Raw genomic sequence first — 22245 nt, 5'->3', positions numbered from 1 at the left:
CAAAGCTCTGTTAATATCAGCAATGTAATACGTATCTGCTGAAGAGATTTACAAATGCCACAGAACCTTCTCTGTGGAAGTACCGGTAATTGCCAACAGAAACAGTGAGTGATACCAACAGAGCCAGAGGTGCGGTAGTCCACTTATCTTTTATCTGACAGTTCGGAAGTGAGTCGACATCTGTTCTGCAAACAACTGATTTACAGTACACTCAAATAAGCGTGTGTGTGGGGGGGTGCGTGTGGGGGTGTGTTTGTATGTGTGTGAAAGAGCAGAGAGTTACGGGGAGTGAAGAAGACGTATACTGTATCTTGTCACATTTATCTCTGTACGTTTCTGTCTGTGATTCACATCTACTAGCGAGGACAATAGAATGTTAAATCTCACTTTTGACTAGAAAAAGTCCTTTAATGAATAATCAGTTATGTACATGCTTCAAATCCTAGCCCCAATTACGCACTGTTTCGAAGTATAGGACAAACAATTTTTCCTTTTTTTTCTTTTTTTTCCATGTTAGAGATTAGATGTTTTTGTTCATGTTTATTCTATTTATTTTTTTCTATTCTCATAATCTCGCAAAGAGACATTTTATTTAAACTGCTGTACATTTTGTATTTATTTTAAAACTACTCAATCTAAAGTTAAATTTTGAGTCCCTTTAAACTAGTAAGTAGCTGTTGTTACAGTAAGTTAATGTAGTATATTAGTTATAATAATCAAAATGATAAGAATAATTTAAATCAAAATAACAAACAAACAAAGAATAAGAAGGAAAAAAAGCAGGAGTTCCTGGTCTCTAACTTCTGAACAATGCGTTTTGCAGAAAATCCTTTTTTAAATGGTCTCGAAATATACCGGTTGTTAAGCTGACATGCCATGGCGTTAAAAAAAAAAAAAAAATGCAGAAATATGAGCAGAAAGTGAGGGGGCATTTGGTGAAGTGCCACTCTTCTCTCAAAACAAGCATTTAGAAAATTAATGTATATAATTGTGGCAACACATGGCGGGGTTACAGGTTTAGCTTGGTGTCACTGTGAGTGTGAAAATTGGAAATGAAAGGTCACAGGGAAGTACTTTGGATTAAATACACCATGTTATCTTTCCTCCCCCCTCTGCACCCATACATGGAGAGAGAAGGCACGGAGGAATGCTGGATGACAGCTGAGCAAGGAGCCGCTGTGTCTGTATGAGAGGCTCTAAGCTCACTAGGCACTGCTGTCAATTAGCCCGGAACAGGAGGAAAGACACGCTTAACACTGTCATACTGCTGTGTGGACTACTTTTTAATACAAGCAATTCATCGTAAAAAGGGAAATTCCAGTAAAAAAAGTGATTTACAACAATATGTTCTATGCGCCCCCACAAGTCCAAACACAGTATTCTGATTAATATTGTGTTTGTGGAATACGAATTAAGCATCAAAATCCACCTGTTTTTGTCCATCATAGGTTTTTTTCCTTGTATTGCCATTAGCTGTCAACTGAAAATGATATCATAGTACGTAAGGGTTCAGGAAACGATCATCAAGGCTCACCTGTTTTCTGGGTTTGGTCATGTGACATTTACAGGCTGAGCCCTTAGGGACTGTGTTGTCATTTTCAGTCGAAAGCAAGCGGCAGTACAAAGCAATCATACCTCAGATGGATGAAAATGGAAAATGGATGGAAGGATGGAGTTTTCTGATTTGTTCACAATCCACAAATGCAATATTAATCAGAAGACCGAGTTTAGACTAATGGGGGTAAACTGTGAAGATTTCTGACTTGACTTCTCCTTCAAGCTTCAAGGGTTCTAATCATTAACGAGGAAGTCAACCCAAACATTTTTTTTTCAAGAATATGTTCTGGTTGAAACACGGCATTCTGATTAATATTGCGTTTGTGGAATATGAGTTAAGCTGTAAAATCCACTCTTTTTCAGCCATATCAGGGTGCGGCCATTTTGTCACTTCTATGGACTGAAAATGACATCACAGATGCCCAGGGCTCAGGTAACGACCAATCAAGGCTCAGAGTCAGAAAACAGGTCAGCCGTGATTGGTCGCCATTGTCGTTGTCATTTCCAGTCAACAGAAGTGACAAAATGGCCGCCCCCAGAGAGTGCTAAAAACGTGTGGATTAACTCTTATTCCACAAACGCAATTTTAATCAGAATGCCAACTAGTGGGCCTGCATAGAACACATTCTTGAAAAAAATATGTTTGGGTTGACTTCCCCCTTTACGGGCTCCGCTTTTCTACGGTATAAGGAAGCATTCCGAGTTTTATCTGGTTCCAAAACACAGAGAATTCTAACTACTAACACCAGGGATCCTGTGATAGCCAGGCCAGGATGAATGGAGAAAAACCCCCATAGACACACTCCTTGAGTGCAATTATAGTTGCAGATACACTCCATATTTAGTTCCATTCTCAGTCCATCTGGATGAGAGAAGTACATACCTACTATGTATATGATTGCAAGTCATTCACAAGAGAACAACATTAGGAAACAGATGGAAGTTGTCACTCAGACTGGACGACAAAGGGAGAGTCGGGGAGGGGCGTGCGGTGGAGAGGATGTGGCATCATCGTGACACATTCTGACAGGACTGGCCAAACCAGCGAAGGGAAAAGACAAACTATATACTGCCACATTAAGTAAACAATATCCGAGCCTAAAGGCAGGGAGACCATCAGGTGGACAACTAATGAAGGTAAATAATGGCAGAGAACAGAAAAACGTTAGTATTTATCTTCTAGCTGCAGCCCTTGCCATCAGGTAACAGAGAAAAGTCAACATCCTCCTCCCGGCTAATTAACATTCGTGCTCACTGCCTGGATCTTCTCTTTGCTCAGCACTAAGATGAAGGATGACTGACTCCCTAGCAAACAACCAGCTGCTCTGCTCCCTCCTCCTCGTCGCAATCCCGCCCGCACGCCACATCCCTCTCAGCAGCTCGCACTCCTCCATCCTCCGCATGCATCATCATTGTGCAGGCGGTGAGGAAAGCACTGATATACATGCCACTGGGGCAACGACTACTTAGAGTACATAGGCAGACATACTAGAAAAACAGTACAGACTGCGGCCGTTGACAGGCATCCGACCGGACCGGACCGGAAAAAGACCGGCCATTTGTAAGGTAAAACTGTACCATGGAGTACCAATTATATGTACTGTACTTTAGAGTACACATTTGTACTCTTTATAGGCAAATGTGTACCTAAAGGTATATATTTGCCTCCAAAGGGTAGGGATGGCCAACATTATAAAAACGATCCCCCTATCACACCTGAGCTGTTTTAAGTTTTAACTACATCATTCATACCAATTAGTATCACTTGCACCTGTCCACCATCATTAGAGAAGAAAATGAAGCTAATGGTGGTCCGGCCAAAATACAGATGAAGGTGAAGAGCCTACATGTATGTACCAACACTTGTACACGACTAGCTCATGAGCAGTTTAGCTTAGAATGGAACAACAGGGTCACAGTCACTGTTTCATGTTAACAGTGTGCTACTTAAATTTAACATGACAGTTAATTAAGACACACACTCAACAAACTAGGGGTAACATAAACACACTGAAAAACCAGAGTGTCCAAAAAGTATAAAAGTACACAATCAACAGATTTTTTTGTTCTTGAAGAACCGTTGGTTTAAAGTGCACAAAGTTCAGTAAGTTTCCCAACCCTGGTCTAGATTAACACTCTTACTTTTTACTTCTTTAAACTGCATTCCATGGCACAGTGGGCTCTTTGGAAAGGCATTCACATAGGCCTAGCACACCCTTATATGCAAACAAAAGGTACAGAAATGGTCCGTTTGCCCGTTTCGACCATTTGTGTACCTTTTCTAAATGTGACCAGTACTTATTTGTACCTATGAGTTCAAGTGTTAACACTACAGGGCACATCACAAAAATTTGAACCTTGGAGAACAAAAATGGACCCCGACAGTAGCCTACCCTTTTTTTTCTGAGAGCAATCGCGAGTCACTGTATTCACAACACTGGCTATACTTTTGTAAACGAGCTCATCTCTGGTTACAGCCCCATTGTTAGTGGAAGCAGTGTGCATCAGCTAGCAACGACGGACACAAATGTATTTAGTAAGTACCTTACTATTACCGGTAATCAGAACAAAAATATTTAGGTTGAAACATGAAACAAATATATATTTCGCAAGGAATTTTACTGTGAATAAGTGAGTTTAATTGCTGCTAGGTTGAAGAAGGGGTCCTGGGAAAAAATATGTCGCTTGTAAGGGGTCCCTGAAACGCTGTTCTAAAAAAAGTGTGTAAGTGCTCAAAAAGAATGCTTAGCTGCAGATGTGTGAAAGCCAAAGAAAGCAGGCTTAATGGTGACGTTCATCATGTCCATTCAGAGCGCCGCGCTCCTCTGCCCACCTGTTGCAGATGATAGAACACGCTTCTTCTTTCAGACGTTTCGCCCACAACCCGGGAATGTGCTTTGCTTCTTCCAGCTGTCTCCATGTGCCTACTAATCTAACACAGTGTTTAATGGCAGCATCTGGGCCCACTCACTCAGAGACTATGTTAGACTTCCAGACAGAGAGACGAAAACTATCAAACTCACCAACAGCTGAGGCGAACAACAGTCCACGCCAGGCTAAGAAAACTTGGATAGTGTGCTTGACTATAGTGGAGCCTGAATTTACAATGCAATGAGTTCAACTTGTAATTCAACCAAAATCTTACAGTAAGACGCAGTTTAGAGCACAAAACTCCAGCGTTTCGACTATTGTCATGCACTTGAGCAAGCATCAACTTGGCATTGTTTTGCTTTTTCTTTTGGCTTAGCCAGAGTCACATTCATCACTGAATCACTGAATGGCAATTGAATCAAGTCAACCAAATAAACCACTACACCATCAGTAACTCGCAGATCTCCAAGGTCAATAATATTCCACTCCAACAATCCTGTAGTTGGCAGTGATGAGCAATAAGTGATGAGAAATTGTCTGAGCATTGTTTGCGTTAGGATGACAACAGACAAAAATGAAAACAGTTGAAAAAGTGAAAAAACATTGCTGCTCAAGAAAATGCTAATGTGCCAATAACAGCGTAGCGCTAACACACCAAAACTCAACTCAAATCGATTCATTGAGCAATTTAATGGGGGGGGAATTTAATAGCTATTCTAAAGGTGATGATATTAATAATGCATTCAATTGATTGATTTCTACAGTGATTCAGAGGGTTGGATGTAAGCTGTTGTCATATTTTTCAGTGAAATTACATCCACCACACATACTGTATTAGCGGAGCACAGAATTTGTTTGCCTACGCCATAAAATTCACCGAAATTGCATTACACCGCCTGTGCCACAACACCTGCTTTCACATGGTCAAAGTCTAGTCTACTTTTTGTCACCAAAGTGTCAGGTGCGCCGGGGGTGTTTCAAAGAAAATGCCCTCAGTCCGCCAAAACGCCCAGCATGGTGTAGTGCGGTCTCCCAAATACCCCAAAACGGTAATTTTCCCCGGCACGCTAATTAACTTGCGGCAGTTTTTACGACGAGCCCACGTGCACTGTCTGCGAAAATAGAGCCCCATGTAGAAACAAGGGTGCTTATTATGAGCATTAAGGGCCATGAGATGAAAGTGATTAGGATGATCGTATCTCAAATGGACCAGCTACTGACCACAGACTAAATAGAGCAGATGACGAGGCACACATGGCCAGCAGATGTTGGCTTCAGCTTTTCGGTCAACGGCGCTTGCAGGTTGGGTTCACTGTCCGTGCTAATTAGAGCCCCGATGACCAAAATGTGGTGCCGCTGAGATGAGAAATCTCAGAGAAAACCCGCAGTACATAAGGGACCTGTCGATGTTTATTTGCAGTCTGTGTTTGTTTGGAAGTCTTTGTTTTTAATGTAGATTCATAAAAAGCAACAACAATTTAGCATAAACGTTGAGCTACAATAACTATTCTTAATGGTTAAAATGTTACTTCTCCATGCTCAACACACAACCAAATCAGTGAGGCAAGGCATTAAAAATATATATTTTCCTACATTACGTCATTACACATACCAAGGAAAAACAATACTGACCTCATCCCGTTTAAAATGTCAAAGTCAATTTTGACCCATCACAGAAAACAGGCATGTCGTTTGTAGAGCTGTTTCATTCAACGCTTTCTCACTAGAATTTAGTAGGATGTCAGACAAAAAGAAAAAATGATATTGTTCACAGCTGCACAATTTGGCCACAAAAGCACATCATCTATTTGACGGCAGCATGTTGAATTGGTGGTTAGCATGTCTGACTCACAGTTGAGAATTTCTTTCTTTGAATCTCAGCTCAGGCCTTACTGTGTGGAGTTGTTCTCTTCACATGTCAGAAACATACACGTTAGACTCGAAACTGTCCATAGATGCAAATGTGAGTGTGGGCTCAAGCTCCCCTGTTTACTCTTAACAAATTTCACTCATCCAAGGAGACAAAAACACAATGTAGACATGCCATTGGCCTTAAAAAAAGAAAAAATAGGTTCTGTAAACCTATAGTGCATTATTTTCATACGAAACACTTTTATATCATAAAACCTCCCTTGCATGACTTCACTTGACTATTATGGACTTTTGCATCACGAGATTTGCAAACAAAGCTCTTTAGGTTTGAGCAAATGTAAGTAGCTTGCTGGCCCACAATGGGAAGTGACAGCAAGGCTACTGTATATTTGCTCTTTTAGTTACAGCCATCACAGCAAAGCTAATCTGCAGTCATGGCCAGCAACACGTGAATGACCATCACTGGATTAATGAAGATGAAGAATACTACTTCCGAGTAGATGTTACACTACACGGTTAGAATAAATATCACACAGGCTTTAGGGATTTCTAATGTCAATATCATGCAAATATAGATGACCTCGAACATATGTGACAGCTGGCTCGTGTTTACAAGCTTAGTCCAGTGTGTGTGGCGGGTGTCCGTGTGAATGTGTGTATGATCCATTTCCCTCCTGACAATATTGTACTGCAATTGTGCCTTCTCTGAAATTAGATAATTAGAAGGCTAAACTTCTCAAGGTGTTTGAGAGGGCTATTTTACGCAGCTTGTCATTAGCATTCACCTGTGGGTTCGCGGCAGAAATAAAAGACTCGGAAAATAAAATGTCAAGGGGCAGAGAGGGAGGAAATAACATTGAGACTCTTCCAAGGGGAAAAAGACCAGAACATTCCGAGTTAAAGTAACTACAGTGGCAAGTCTAAAGTCGAAAGTTGTCACTTTTTTTTTTGTGATCCCACCACAAACAGCTACGGGTGATATCAAAGACGACAATAGTGCATTTTGCTTCCCGTGAAGTCCAGACACCTGCATATACACGCATGCACGGACACGCACGCACATGCTATAGCCAAAACAACAATAAACCAATATCGAGCAATTCAGTATAAACTTAAGTGTAAGTTGAATTAGTTTGTCCCTTTAAATGTACAGTTAACATCTTTTTACACTTTGACAACAGTTAAAAATGCTAAAAAGCATGACGCATTAAGTCAAAGCCCCTTCATTGATACTTTGCCAAACACTACGGGCCCTATTTTTGTGCTCAGCGCAAGTCTAGCGCAAAGCCTGTAACTGTGCGCATGGGTGGCCTTTTCTCTCTTTTGGTGTTTTCCTAGACCCGCGCAGATACAATGGGATGTTTGCGCCGTTGTGGGTGGGAACGCAGGGGACTCCCGGCCAATTGAAGCGGCTATGCTAATTCCTTTTTAATTCTGCGCAGCGAGGTATATACGGCACGCAGATGCAGGAGATCGTCACATGCAAAGTACATTTAAAATGAACTGCAAGATCTCCACTTGTGGATGATGTAAAGTTGGTCGCTATGGATGGGCACTTCAATCGCGCCTTCCACCCCCAATCATGTGTCCGTGTCATGTAAGAATGCTAAAAAGCTTGATGATGACTTGTCTGAGACAAACCAAATTGTCTAACACAGGACTGTTTGTCCAGTCAATCTATTGTACGAACAACATTTGGTTGTTTTAAGTCCTGAGTTTGCTCTAACAAGCGTATTGATTGGGCTTCAAGAAAACTCTTTGTGCATTTGTCACGCTGCTACCACAAGAAGTCAAACGTTCTCTGAGTTAGAATGTCAAACACTTCCCCCTTGAGCAGGCCATCAAGTAATCCTTCGGATCGGCCAGCCGGGCCTTTGTTTTTAATGAGACCAGATCCATTTCTCATTTCATCCTCCCCCACCTTTATCTCCACCTCCACATTTTAGACAGAAAAGCTCCTACCAACAAAAACTCAACTCACCGGGCCTTTCATATAAACCAACCTGTTCCCTCTCTCTGCCCTCCCTTTTGCACCCACCCCACTTGTTCTTTGTTTCTGATTCTATCCAAGCCTTTCTTGCTCTTTTACTTTTCCTGCCCCTCTCTCTCCCTCTGGCTAGCTGCTGCTTCGTAGGCTTTGCTGCACCATTGTTCTGATATCTACACATTTCCGGAGGCCGTCGCTTACAAAAGGCCTCTGAGGCATACTCCCAAACTCCCATTGCCTAAAACCCACCTTCACCTGCGAGCATTGCGCACACACACACACACACACACAATGAGTAAAAGCTGACAACCCCCTGTTCGTACACACCTATACGTGCAGGAAAGGTTGAATAACAGAGGATTTGCTTTGCCTCAAATCCACTTTGATGTATCCTTCACACACAATGAGGAAAAGCTGAGAATCTCCTTTCCTACACACCAACGTGAAGGAAACGGTGTATTACAGGGATTTGCTTTGGTTCAAATGCGCATGCACGTGCACACGCACGCATGAACACGCACTCGTACACACACACGCTCACGCAGTTCAAGTCACAAATACAGATAAACACACACACACACACGAATGCACACACAAATACACGCATCCCAGAGAAATACAAGAGCAGAAAGGGAAAAGTGAAAAGAAAAAGAGGAGACGCTACCGGTCTTTTTGTCCCAGTGAAACATATACACACATACACAAAGACACATTCACAGACCGAGCGTCACTACTGGTGTTGGTTCTTGTGGCTCAAGGGCAACTCAGCTGTCAATTTATGGCGAATGCAGGGGGGGCTCCCTTTGCCCACATCCTTATGCTAACTGAGGGGGCAATCAAACATGGGGCTCTTTGATCCGAGGCCATATTCTAAACCACTCAGCCTCAATCTCCCGTGCCATCGCTCGAACAAAAAACAAATACTCATCAGCTTCTTGTGTCTTCCCTCTCAACGAAAATGACAATTACAGAAAAAAACAAACAAACAATTGTATAGGATCTGGCTGCTAAGTACAATATGAGCAATTTAAATAATGAAATGTCAATTATGTAGATGATACGCAATTATATGTGTGCATGTTTGCCAATATGTCCGCTGCTTGCGCCTCATGAATGGATCCACTAATCTGATTGACAAGCATTATCAGCTTGGTGATGCCTCCATGAGTGAAATTACAATCTTCGAATCATTTTTCTTCTCATGCTGGGTTGCTGCTCACTTGGTCGCAACAGCCAAGTTTCACCCTCGGTCAAAACTCGGTCATAACAAAAGTCATACTCAGAATTGGCCAATAGTAGAAAATGGGCTGATTTTAGCTAGCTTTAAATAACAGGGTGCATTGTACTGTACTGTATTGTAATTATTGATCCATTAGGTATTGTGACAAAAGCATGAAAAGCAAAGCATATTAGTAAGACCTAAGAGCAGTTTTTAATAATATAGTTTTAAATGCTTAATATATCTCCTTTAATACATAAAATGTTCTTGAAACATTGTCTGGACTGTTTATGAAGTTTGAATGTTGTCAACAGTTTACAATATTTCCTATGTGGAAAAACAAGTGAAGTAAGGGGACTTAGTGTATATTAGATTCAAGCTTCACCATATGTCAATTTATAAAAGTTAAAGTAGAGTATTTACAGTAATAGTTTTTATACTGTGTATGTTTTATTGAAAACATTGGCTGTACATTTAACCAGGTTTTTATGATGGAAAGAGTTTGACGATTTGGAAGCAACATGAGCACCATTACCTAGATGACCCTTTGGATTTTCACACACAAAAATGGCCAGCCCAGCAACAGATGACAAAACGCTATTTTGCAACCAATACAGAGTTTGTATTGTCTTAAAATGTATCAATTTGCCCTCCGTTTTGGTAAAAATGAGATTTTTCCGCAGCTTTCTTATTGTATGGATTTACATGATGTTGATATAATATTTTCAGCCTTTGCATGCAAAACACCACAGGACAGACAGACAGACACACACACACACACACACGTAATGCGCAATGCTGTAGGTACTGTAAATGTGCAATGGGAGTCTGTATGCGGATTCAGCTGGACTGTTTTAAGAGGACCATAAACAGGAGAGACGCCACCCACAGAGGTATTTGCTATCAGTCTCAACCAAACATCTATTATAATAGTTCAAGTACACGTAACTGGATATATATAATGAATAGTAAGAAAAATTGGCTCCACTGCCCTTAACATTTTTCAATGCTTAAATCTGTCATCCATTTATTAGCACACTCCGAGTCTATTTTTTTCCACGCGTGAATGTTTTAAGTAGCAACCGAAGTTGGGTACAAGGCTAAACTGACATACAGTATTTGTTGTGTACAGAAACGATCTCAATATGATGCAGTGTACGCGTATGTCATTGCAAACTACAACAACAATAATGAACATACTGCTAAAAAATTTGCATACAACAGTGTAAATCAAAAGTGATTATTACTACTGTTGTAAACTAAAGGCAAAACATTTGATACAGCTCTTGTATTAGATATAGCTGCCGTCGGGCCAAAACCTCATAAGTCCCATTTTGGTGAATGTCATATTTTCTTTCAAAAATTTATATTTATTGGTCAGTCCACACAGCAGGGTGTTACTTTTACACATTATTGACCAATCTAAAGTGTTCGAAATGGCTTGCTCTCTTTCACGATGCAATGCTAAGGAGTGAACAAACTTGCCCCCACTTTTGGGGGTTTCCTGAAAAGTGACGATTTCAGAGGTACAAGGTTTTGGCCTGATGCCAGTGACATGACATTGTGCAAGTGGTCATAAATGTTATGGCTGGTCAATGCACATAAACAAATGGTATAATGAATGCTGAATATAGTTCAATGTAACGTGTTTCATTTGGAACACAATTCTTTGAAATGTCCCTCATTAATATCCATGAAAGCAATGTACACTGCTCAAAGGCTGCCCTGTGATTGACAGGCAACCAGTCCAGGGTGTATCCTGCCACCAAAGTCTGCGCCAAATCACATTCACACCCATGACCAATTAAGAGTCTTAAATGAACCTAATACGTATATTTTTGGAAAGTGGAGGGCCCACACAGATGTTCCAACCCTGATATCCTGACATGACAGTCAGGCAGACTTAATAAGCTGCCCATATGAACGCTTTGCTAAAAATTACCAAAACAAAATGAGAACATGTTCACGATGCCATTATTAGTTGAGGCAAATGGTTTGTCTTTGTCCCTTTTTTTTTCTCCACAGTAGGTTGCATACAGAGAACAGAAGGATGCTAGGGGAGGTGGAGCGAAAGTGAGGATTTTAGTATTCATTTTTAGTTGTTTTTTTAACGTTGTTTTAAATGTTTGTCTTTTGTATTTTCACTTACAAAAATACAAATTTATGATTAAGTAATTATTAACAGAGGGCAACAGAAAAAGGATGTAAAGGGACACGGTGATTGATATTCTTTGCTTTTTAAAGTAGTATAAAATATGAAAACACAAAAAAATTACAATAACAAATCACAATTAAAATATTATTAAATATTTTGGGAAATTAAATATTGAATGACAAATTATATTTATCTTGCCTACACTTTTTAGTTTCAAGACTAGGCCAATATAAAAACAAGCTGTAAATGGCTTCCTTGCCAGACTTGGACATCCCTGGTCCATATGAGTTAAAAATGAATTGTTAAAAAACAAACAAACAAAAAAAGTGAAGTGATCGTCCAAAGAGAAAAAGACAAACAGTGACTCTAAAGTGGCCATCTGCCTTCTGCGCATTACAGTATATGTGCCCCAGCCCATAAATGCTGGACCACCGCTAAATGATCTGACTTGTTTGGCATATTTGACTTGTTTTTGTGCAGCCAACATGAACAAGCTCATGAGTTGCCCTCCAGTGACCTGGAGACAATCATTAATGCCTCGGCAAGCCCACCAGTGGAACACTTCTGAGGATTTCTTAAGGATCAAAAAGGCATGGATGGACTTCAAAAGGTGCGGGTGTACAGTGCACTCACCGCAGACCAACACCAACAGTGACGCTTGCATCTCGCAGCCGCACACAGACAACCTGCAGGAGAAAGTAGGAAAACTTCATCATCCACACCGCATCCTTTGTAATACTTTTACATAGAAGTTAGAAATAAATCAATCAATGTATTAACATTCCAGGAGCAAGCGACGAGTCGTTCAATTGGATTTCTTTATTTTATGTCCACTTAATTTTGTGTGTGAATGTCTGTTAAAAATACCAAATGCTTCCATTTACGCCCGGCCATTAAACGCCGCAGGGAAGCGGACACTAACCGCGTTGGTTCCGCTCAGATGTGCACTCCGGTATCGGTGTCCGAACCCACTGCTCGTCCTTCGGGTCCACTTGCTGCGAAGCTACGGGACACAACAAGAGGAGCTTGCGTCGCCTTGCTCCAGTCGGAGCGAAACTTTTATGCTCCTGCGTGTGGAAAACCCGGGTTAGAATCCTACTGGAAGGGAGCAGAGCACAGACAGAGAGGGAGGAGACACACGGGCGGTCCCATCGTTGGGGCAGAGGGGGCTGAAGTACTCACCCACACAAGGTACTTGGTATTTAAAAGTAAAGTAAAAGAACAGATACTTGTATTTGTTAAAAAAAAAACAAAAAAAACTGTAGTTAATGATGTGCAATGAATATATTAAAAAAAAATCATCCAACTCCTTCACTGGCCATGTTTTCACTTAACAAGTTCATTTTATATATTTTTTGATCAGGAAAATGGAAAGGGTTGTCATTTTTTATTTTATCAATAAATTCGGGAGAAATTAGGAAATAGGTGACTTGTTAATGAGGAGAATGGTCGCGCCCCCTACCGTTCTATCCTTGTTCGGTCGGAGTCACTGGAGGAACCTATTACAAACTCTCCATTGGAAAGCATTGTAATATCATGGCTTATAACGTCCAAAAACGGTGATCAATTGGCACCAAAATTTATGTGGACATTGAAGGATCTGAATCTATAAGAATGGCTATGTATTAGCCAACAGGTTAACCAAAAACCAAATTGGGAATTACACATCGCATAATCAGTTCAAAGTCAGCGTGCCCTGATCTGAGCATGGGACCAGCTGGTGAAGGTCAGCCTCATAGGCAGGGCCCGCCAGGGAGAAGAACAACCCAAATTATGTTTAGATTTTGAAGACATTATAAATGTGAGGACTGCATGTTAGACCGCGCCCCTTTTCTGCCCTCGCCCATTTCGGGTGAGAGCATTCGTGAGGAAGGAAAAGCTGCCCAGATCTGATCATTGTATGATTCCTGAACTTCAGAGATGGTAAAGAAAACTGACGAGAAAATTCAATCGATTTGTGTGAGTCTTTATTTATATTGGATACCTTCTTGAAAGATAAAATGAACACGCATTGAGTAAGTAGTTGTTTTGTAAATTGCTAATGCAGCTTATGGACTCGAAACCGACAAAACTCAAACAACATCCTTACTAAGACCACTTCAACATATCAAAAGGATTAACCTCTCTGTGGCCGATTTATATGATGAGGAAATGTGGAAGTGAGCAGAGCCACATAGATTTATGCTGGGACGAGTGCACACTGCTTCTTTGCAATAATTTTTTTTTAAAAGAACACTACTTCTTTGCTGATCACAGTTAGGACGGGCGAGGCATTTAACACCAGTCAAGATATTTACAAAGACTGAAGTGGCAATGAGTGGACGTGCACATTCATTTGGATGAGGAATGGCCACAGTTTTTTGACCGACAACACGCCGTCCAATGGAACGTAACAGTCGAAATGGTACGTTCCAATGCAGCCACACTCGACTGTGCAGTCAGCCTCCTCGCTGGAACTTTTTGCTTGCTGAACATTGACGCTTGTTCGATGAGTTCTTACCGCACTCTCACGCCGAAGTTGGCGGCTGCAAGCGGTGGTGGACAACGCATGCGACTGCTTGGGAGGCAACGCCGCGACACGCAGGATCATGATCACCTCCACACGCTGCGCGGGCAGTAGCCTAAGGAGCTAATGTTGTTGCACTAACACCTTTTGTTTTAACAGCCTGAAGCTAGTTGTTGCTATTAGCTGTACTGTTATCCTACTGTTAGCTGGGGAGGGGAGGGAAGGGGGGGGATAAAGATCCATGCTTGCCTGATTGCTTGCCCACTGCCAGTCGCCGTTTGCCTCACGAGAGTTGTTTAGCGTCACTAAATGTCTGAAATATAACCAGTCGGGGTTCGTGTGCGCATTCATGGTCTTGTCCGCTTCAGCTTGTGAAAGTGGAGGAGCAATCGCCACGGTATTTTTGATTTTGTGGAGGTGATCATGATGAGATCACATTTTATGTCAATAAATCCAAACTACTGTGCAGAACACATTTATGTCACTGATAGTGTAGTGGTACACACGCCTAAGTTGTGTGCGGGCAGCGTGGGATGGATTCCTGCTCAGTGGCGGTGTCTGTGTGTGCCCTGTGACTGGCTGGCGACCAGTTCGGGGTGTAGTCTGCCTTCGCCCGTTGACGGCTGGGATAGGCTCCAGCACCTCCCCGCGACCCTGTATAGGATAAGCGGTTTGGAAGATGACACAGGTTGAAGTGGACAAGAGTAGTAATTTGCATTTTGGTAGCGATCGGTCGCCGTTTTAGACAACAGAACTGACAAAGCTAGCAATATTACCACGCCTGGTGCGACGTAGACAGCTGCGACCGAAAACATAACATAAGCTGCGCCCAAAAAAGGGGTGGGGCAATTTGTTATAAACCTAATAAAAAATGTAAAAAAGCCCTTAAATCACTACAGTCTTTTGAGGTTGGCATTTTAGTACTGATGTCCTTTTTACATGCAGACCAATTATATAAGTGCCAATGTTAAGATCATCCAAGTGTCTTTTTAAGTAGAAAAGTACAAACTCTGAATATAATGTACCTAGAATTAACGCAGCATTGCATGGGCAAGAAATCGGCCTTAATAAAATGTTTTCACAACTCTTTTGATGACTTACAAGTACAGTAGTTGAATGGGACTTCATGCCCTGAGGGGGTCCGTATCGTTTTTACTGGCACAACTGGCACACCAAAAAATACAAACGTCATGAATTGCTTCACGGCATATTCACAATAAGGACGGCTCAGGATTTCATGACACTACGCGCTGGCAGGCATGTGAAATATGGTTTATTTTTGTCAAAACACTACCGCTTTTGTCCACATAGTGCCACCATAATCAACAAAAACTGACATGACATGTTGCTTTAAAAAATTACTATCAACGACATATTAGTTTTGATAATGACGGGGGAAACTCAAATTAGTTTCCTTTCTTTTATTAACTTTCACAATCCTTGGAAAAAAAAAAAAAAAGCTCACCGGACATACCATTGAACCAGCACATCCACATAGCTCTGCATACACTTTGAACTGACCAAAAATAAATAAATAAGGACAGAAAATGTATATTTCTGAACTCAGCCGCATTATAGTTATAGGAGGTAGTGCATACATGCGCAAGCAAATTATTTCAGTCGTTTGTTTTGAAATATCAGAATCGACATTGGCCTCAAAAACATACAAATACGTAAAGTACCAGTGGCATGCCGTCAGGGCCTTCAAAGCCATCCCTGCTGGCCTAAACATAAGCAAAAGCACTGACCTGCATTTAAGACTTCAGATACATTTGTTAAATAGTGTACAGTATACATTTATTTCCAATAGTCTTTTGTCTTCATTTAATAGCATGTGTCTTGGCTGCGCAGCTTACTATCGTTTGTGGGTTATCATTCTTATATTTGTTTTTGTTTTTTGTTTGTTTTTGGGTCCAATCAGATTTCAGCTTCTACGTGTCGCTATACCAGTGTAAACATCTGTCTAAATATTTGGCAGTGTACAATTGAAACAACATGAGAGATTTGGTTGTTTTTTTAAAGAATCTGAACCAATCAGATTCAATATACAGGGCCTTGTCAAAGACGTCGGGGATGTCTGCACTTTTCCGTCCTCTGATTGGTTCTGAGCGACTCGAGTAGGATTAATTGCATAAAACCTAGGGTGGAGGACTGTACGTGACTGAAAAGTGCTGAGTGGGTGATGCGGTGCTGAGTGAAGGCATCGTAACGCCCCGCCACTGATAAATACACACTAATGAGAACAAGTGCTGTAGAAAATGGATATGCGTATCACACTTGGCCTCTATTTCAGAGCTGGAAGAAAACGGAAGAACATAATACATTTGTTGTAAGGACTTCCAATCATCCGTTGTTCATGGGTGCTAAAATTCCGCAGGGTCCAAAACAATAATGTTGTGACAGGTGAGTACACAGTACATGATGTAATAATTTCACAGAACAAATTTCCTCTCTCTAGCTTTCTTCTGTTTCTTTTTGACCCAGAGGTTCCCTTCAGAGGTCTTTGTGCATCCAAAAAATGGATGCTCCCTTTGCGTCTCTGTAGGGGGTTTCTGTGAGAGTCTGAACCACAGGTGCAACTTCAGCTGGAAGAGGGATGGAAGGAGGTGGAGGAGGAGGTATGAAAGAGGTTGGAGGTGGTGGAGGTAGGGAGCAAGGAGGACGAGGTCCAATAGTCCCAGCTGGGTTCCCTTTTTCTACCTTGTGTGCTTGTTTTGGTATGCTAACCTCTCCATTAGAGATCCTGGAGAACCTGAGAAGCATGTCCATAGGAACAAATGTCGCCATGGCTCCTGCGTTCTGCACCGGCGTGGACAACGTGTAACCGAGGTGAGCGTAGAAGTGCTGCTTATCGTGGGTGGTCAAACACAATCGTTTGAACCCTCGCCTTTTGGCGTAGCACTCCGTCTTCTCCATCAGAGTTCGCCCGTAGCCTTTCCCTCTCTCCGCCTTCGACACGACCACCGACTCCACAAACAGGCTGTCGCCGTGGCCTATGACTCTTGAGAGTCGGGTGTGTCCAAGCATCTTCTCTGCATTTCTGGGACCCTGCAAGAGAACCAGGGAGATGGGGAAATCCTGGCAAGATTTCTGCAGCGAGTGAACGCGAGCAGTCTGGCTCCTCTGCCACTCGGAGTTGACTAGGTCAGCGCAGGGAAGCAGCAGGTCCGGGCGAAGGTGGATCGGAATAACGTGGATCTCCTCTGCTGGCTCAGTTTCTGTTTGACTTTTTGCTTCAGTTTCATCATCCAACACCGAAGGCTCAGAGACTGTCCGAAAATGAAGGTTCAATTCGAGCCTGTTCCTGGATACTGCTACTCCAGACGCCTCCCTGTGGTGAACATAGTTTGATCCAGGTTAGCCTTTATTCAATGTTAGGAAATGTCCACCCTAGACCACAGTGGTTTTCAGAAACTATAGAAACTTTTCAGAGACGAGGGTTTCTATTAAAGGATAGTAGCACTGTATTGTAAAACATCAAAGTAAAGACCTAAAACAAAGAAAGCAAAGATGTAAACTGGCTTTTCTCTCGTTCTCTCTCTCACACACACACACACTGTAATACTGGTGTGTTGGCATTTGCCAACAAGGAGCATGGCTTAGCCTTAGTGACTAACAAGAGCTCTAGCTGACTCCAGCTCCGGTTGGGCATGTATCAAAATGTTTGTCTTGTGTTTGCGTATTCTCCATGTTTGAGGGCGTTTTCATTTCTTACGGGTTTGATTTGTTTGCCTCATTCAATAAATGGCTAAAAGTGCATCAGTGACTGCACCCCCCCAGCTATGAGTATGTTGCGTTCAGGAAACTCCGGAGCTGCGGACAGCAGCCCATACTGCTAGTAGCAGCACATACTTTTACACCTTTCGTAAACTGAAATTTCTTTCGTAACTAGAGGCAATGTTTTCCTGTTGAGGCGTTTCTAACTTGAAAATTTCGTATGAAGAGACGTTCGTAAGTAAAGGTACCACTATACTCGAGTATGCCGACTTCAAAATATCAAATTTTTCGCCAGGCCCGATGTGTGTGCAAAGTTTGGTGAGTTTTCGTTCACGATTAGTCCCTCAAAAATGCGAGTCTTAACGGATGATAATAATAATAATAATAATAATAATTTCTACGAAAACAATAGGGTCCTTGCAGCTTTCGCTGCTCGGGTCCTAATGAGGACAAAGCGCACGCTAGTAATACATGGACCTTAAGATGGAGACCATAGTTTCCTACAAAAATATTCGAATGGATTTGGGGAAAGTAACAGCAGATAAGGGCGCGGCAGTGGAACACCCGTCTCTTGCTAGTAACGTTGTGTACTATTATTACTAGTGTAGTGGAAAAAACACGTAAGATTTGTCCCTCCTCGGCTGCCATTTTCCTTAAAATTAGAGGAAGTGACTGAAGGTAAAGTTGAACGCTAGCTAGTAATGCTAACTTTCAGTTTAAGGGTGTAATATTAAAAAAACAATCAACAGTTTCATGTTAAATGTTTACGTTTTCCTGAGCAAGATTATTCTACATGGCGGTAGTTTCTAGACTGCTCTATAACGTTACCTACATGTTCCATGTTCCCCGTTGCGCTCGGTCGACGGGACGGCTCGCTCCTGAAACAGCTGGTCTGCAGTTGGCTTTCCTTGTTTGTAGCACTAATGAGAATTGCCAAAACTGCTCCAGGATCAGTTTCTCAACTATAAATACTGCCATGTCTCAAAGAGATGTGGCTGACCGTGGCTCTTCCCGCTTGCGCGACCCTCGCTTGCCACCATGCGCACTGGAGTGGTATTGCACCTTACATGTGGTGAGGGCCAACACTTACCAATGAGTAAATGGAATTATCCATCCATCCATCATCCGAACTGCTTATCCTCACGAGGAATGCTTCAAAATAGTCCTGTATTCAATTAATGTATACAATATCCTCAGTGAAATTCATCTACCCATTCAATATCGTCTCAAAGTTTTGATGTAGAAAAAACATTTGAATTACAGAAACAGAACAATTATTGTATTCAAAAATGTTAATGAGACAACAGTTTTTAACAAAATGTTTGCTTTATTTGTTTTCTTTTTTCATCCAGGACAACTAATTTAGGACAATCGAGGAGAAATAAGCACTAATAATTTTTTTTATTAGCATTCTTTTTCTGTTTTTACAGAGATGGAGGGTGAAATTATCAATTGGTCAAAACAAAAAATAAATGAATATATGATAGCAATACATTAATAATTAATTCAATACAATGAAGTGTGGCGTCAACGATAGAATAAAGTCCCAGAAATGGAGGATGTTATTGTTTTCACCACTTCCTCTGTGGTACTGTAATAATCACCAGCACTAACTGAACTCAACAACAGTCGAGGAAGAAATGGAGTGTCCACACACTGTTCTGCACCCCAGCCTCTCAGGGAGGAAACACTTCTTTTTTTTTTTTTAATATATATATATACACATATATATATATATATATATATATTTAAATAATATTTTATCAAAGCTTCTGTTTTTTATCTTCATAAAATGTTTCTAAAACTTTAGTCTTCATTAAACTTTTTTTTTTTTTTTTTTTTTTTTTTTTTTTAGTTTGTCAGCTCAATTTTGCAAATGTGGTTTGTGTTTAGTAAGTGTACCCCCCTGTATCTGTAAGTGTGTGTGTTTGTGTGTCCTTGGCTGAGGCAACTCAGAGCTGGTAACATGCTCTTGTGATAGTGAAAACTGCCTTACTGAGTGATGCTATGTTTTGGAAAACTTTGTGAACGGAGTGTGTGTGTTCGTTGTATGTCCGACTGTTGCTTTACCTGCATACAGGTGAAGGCAGCTAAGACACTCGTGTTGAAAGCTTGAAGCTGGCGTGGAAAAACAAGGTTATAGCCAACAGTTATCTGCGTGTTTAGATATCTTAGGGAGTGCATGTATAAGAGACTATGTAGGTGGTCGTGTCAGTGTATACGCAAAAGAATTTATATTCCCATCCATGTGAACTAAATTCAATCTCTCATGTTTGGACAGTATGGGTAAAGCTTATTATGCGTCTGTATCGCCACTGTGTGTGTGTGCGTGGGTGTGTGTGTGTGTGTGTGCGTGTGTGTGCGTAGTAGAAGGCACGGAGGGTGGAGTGGGAGGCTCAGTCTCTCAGGTCCATGCTCGAGCCGAACAGGGCCACCAGCTGCTCTTCGTAATGGGCGATGTTCCTCTTCATGATTTCTTTACAGGAGCCCAGGAGGCGCTCGAATGCTTGCACGTCTATTACTGCAAGAAGGAGTGCATCACGTGTGAGTGTGGATTCAACTCGAATGCGAAAACATTAAGTCTAGTCACACAATAAGCATTTGACTGAGCTCATTTTTCTGCGAAAATGAATTAAAATATTTGGCAGGAATGAATTTGGGTAAACTAAATGGAATCCAATCCTACTAAAGTGGTACCATGACTTGGTCCATGATATGATAGTTTTCCCACTAAAGTGAATTTAAATGCTATTAATCCATTCCAGCCTCCAAAAACACAATCATTTTATGTTAACAAAATTGGCGTTGTATTTTAAAAAACAAATAGAAAAAAAATAAGAAAATATAAAGCAATAGTGGTTTATAAAGTATAATTATGTCAATAGTCATGCACGCAAGCACACACACACATGCAATGTGTGCAACGCTCATTACTTAAATTTTAGCTGGTAGCAGGAAGAATTTATTTAAAAAAAAAAGACTCAAGTTGGGCACGTAAGTCAATGCATGACTATACTAGTTATTTGATGTATTTCTAAGCCTAGCTAACAACAACTATGTTTGTATCGGTACTGAATCACTTTTCAAGTGAATAAGTGAATGAATGACAATATAGCATAATGTAATACATAGTTACCCACATTAGCAACTAGGGCAGCTCGATTATAGATTAAAAAAAAATTGTGATTATTTTGGTAATAATTGAAATCACGATTATTCAAACAATAATTTATTTTGGGTACTAAATGTAAAAAAGTATCTAAGTAGCTTCCTTTTGGACCAAACAAAATGTATACAATTAGTTCTAAAATTTAAAAAATGTATGGCGCAAATGTATAAATCCAAGTATGATTTTCTTGTGTAAACAGAACATTGGCTATAAATGAATATTAATAATAATTGTTTTATGATTATGCCAATTTTGTAATTGAGGGGTGCAATAATTGTAATTGTAATTGCATTTCAATTAATTGCACAGCCCTATTGGTGACAAAAGAGGGAAGTGGTGGAGAGTCCCAGTCCACAGCATTATTAAGACAATACGTCAAAACTCACGTGATATTTGAATGACAACACCCGGCTGGGTCAATTTAGCAAGCTATTCATCACAAACACATTTGAGCAGTAGTGGTTCGTATAATGCATCACACATTTATAATAAAAGGGATTCATATTGATCCCTTTAAAAGGTATTTATTGAGGACATTGACTTTTGAAAAGAAGAAAAAAAACAACGAAATCTTAAAAACAACTGATGCTGACAACTGTGTTAAAGGCAGATGGTGAGTGTATTTGATCTTACCCAAACATTTGACATTGCCCACTGCGTAGGCTGAAGCAGCCCGGGGTTTGTTAGTGACCAAGGCCAGCTCCCCGAAGTACTGACCCCTGCTACAGCGTGCTATCTCCACCTCCGCATTGTCTGCATGGTCTGCCTTCGTCTACACGGTGTTAGAGGAGGGAAGAGGATTAAAGGTTAGCAACCAGCGAGCGTATCACAACCCCCCCCCCCCCCCGAAGCCCCCACCTCGCCCCCCGAAGCGAGAGAGGCACTCGGCAGCTGAGCCGTCAGTCGTGATTCCCTCTGTTGCCTGGCAAAACCTTTTCTAATGGGGACTGTGGGTTGTCATTGTCAAAAAAATGATTCACACAAAAACGACCTGGTAGACTGCTATAGTCAGCTGATATAGTGGCTTGTGTTTTAAAAATATATTTGCTTTCTTTCACAACCTTGCACACAGTGAGTACTGTATGATAAACAAATGGATGAATGCAATTTATGCTGACAGGCATTATGAATCCCGAGAGTTGTGAAAAGCACACATTGAAATGAAATCCTGATTGTTTTGGTAGAGAAAGTT

The 22245-nt window shown here is 41.2% G+C and overlaps 3 protein-coding genes across 6 annotated transcripts in view; all 3 read right to left on the bottom strand.

Annotated features, from left to right (window-relative positions):
* Positions 1-12701, bottom strand: part of lamb2 (laminin, beta 2 (laminin S)) — a 46848-nt gene extending 34147 nt beyond the window's left edge. For both annotated transcript variants that reach the window (XM_086050062.1, XM_086050064.1), the window contains exons 1-2: positions 12584-12701; positions 12295-12347 (exon numbers count right to left, since the gene is read on the bottom strand). In XM_086050062.1, coding sequence (XP_085906188.1) covers positions 12295-12325 — 31 coding nt within the window. In that variant the 5' untranslated portion in view covers positions 12326-12347; positions 12584-12701. The remainder of the gene's footprint in view (positions 1-12294; positions 12348-12583) is intronic.
* A 2722-nt stretch (positions 12702-15423) lies between these two features.
* naa80 (N-alpha-acetyltransferase 80, NatH catalytic subunit) lies at positions 15424-18989 on the bottom strand. 2 transcript variants are annotated; one of them, XM_086050045.1, is made up of 2 exons: positions 18717-18989; positions 15424-17498 (listed from the first exon to the last, which is right to left on the bottom strand). In XM_086050045.1, exons 1-2 carry the CDS (start codon positions 18860-18862, stop codon positions 16661-16663), a joined length of 984 nt encoding a protein of 327 aa, XP_085906171.1. In that variant the 5' UTR covers positions 18863-18989; the 3' UTR covers positions 15424-16660. The 2 variants fall into 2 exon arrangements, with proteins under 2 accessions (XP_085906171.1, XP_085906177.1); XM_086050051.1 differs by having other exon boundaries at positions 15424-17494; positions 18717-18740.
* A 202-nt stretch (positions 18990-19191) lies between these two features.
* prkar2aa (protein kinase, cAMP-dependent, regulatory, type II, alpha A) overlaps positions 19192-22245 on the bottom strand; it is a 41232-nt gene continuing 38178 nt past the window's right edge. For both annotated transcript variants that reach the window (XM_086050037.1, XM_086050032.1), the window contains exons 10-11: positions 21687-21825; positions 19192-20405 (exon numbers count right to left, since the gene is read on the bottom strand). In XM_086050037.1, coding sequence (XP_085906163.1) covers positions 20281-20405; positions 21687-21825 — 264 coding nt within the window. In that variant the 3' untranslated portion in view covers positions 19192-20280. The remainder of the gene's footprint in view (positions 20406-21686; positions 21826-22245) is intronic.

Source organism: Filicampus tigris, chromosome 1 (assembly GCF_054856515.1).
Source record: "Filicampus tigris isolate MCC_2025a chromosome 1, RoL_Ftig_1.0, whole genome shotgun sequence".
NCBI lineage: Eukaryota > Metazoa > Chordata > Actinopteri > Syngnathiformes > Syngnathidae > Filicampus > Filicampus tigris.
The sequence above is the reverse complement of the archived record's forward strand: the minus strand, read 5'-3'. Positions and strand labels throughout refer to the sequence as shown.

Excerpts from the sequence above, each read along its gene's own strand:
- naa80 (XM_086050045.1), bottom strand. The coding sequence starts at position 18,862 with ATGGCAGTATTTATAGTTGAGAAACTGATCCTGGAGCAGTTTTGGCAA. Across the intron at positions 17,499-18,716 it reads CAACGGGGAACATGGAACAT|GGAGGCGTCTGGAGTAGCAG; the intron begins GTAGGTAACGTT and ends TGTTCACCACAG.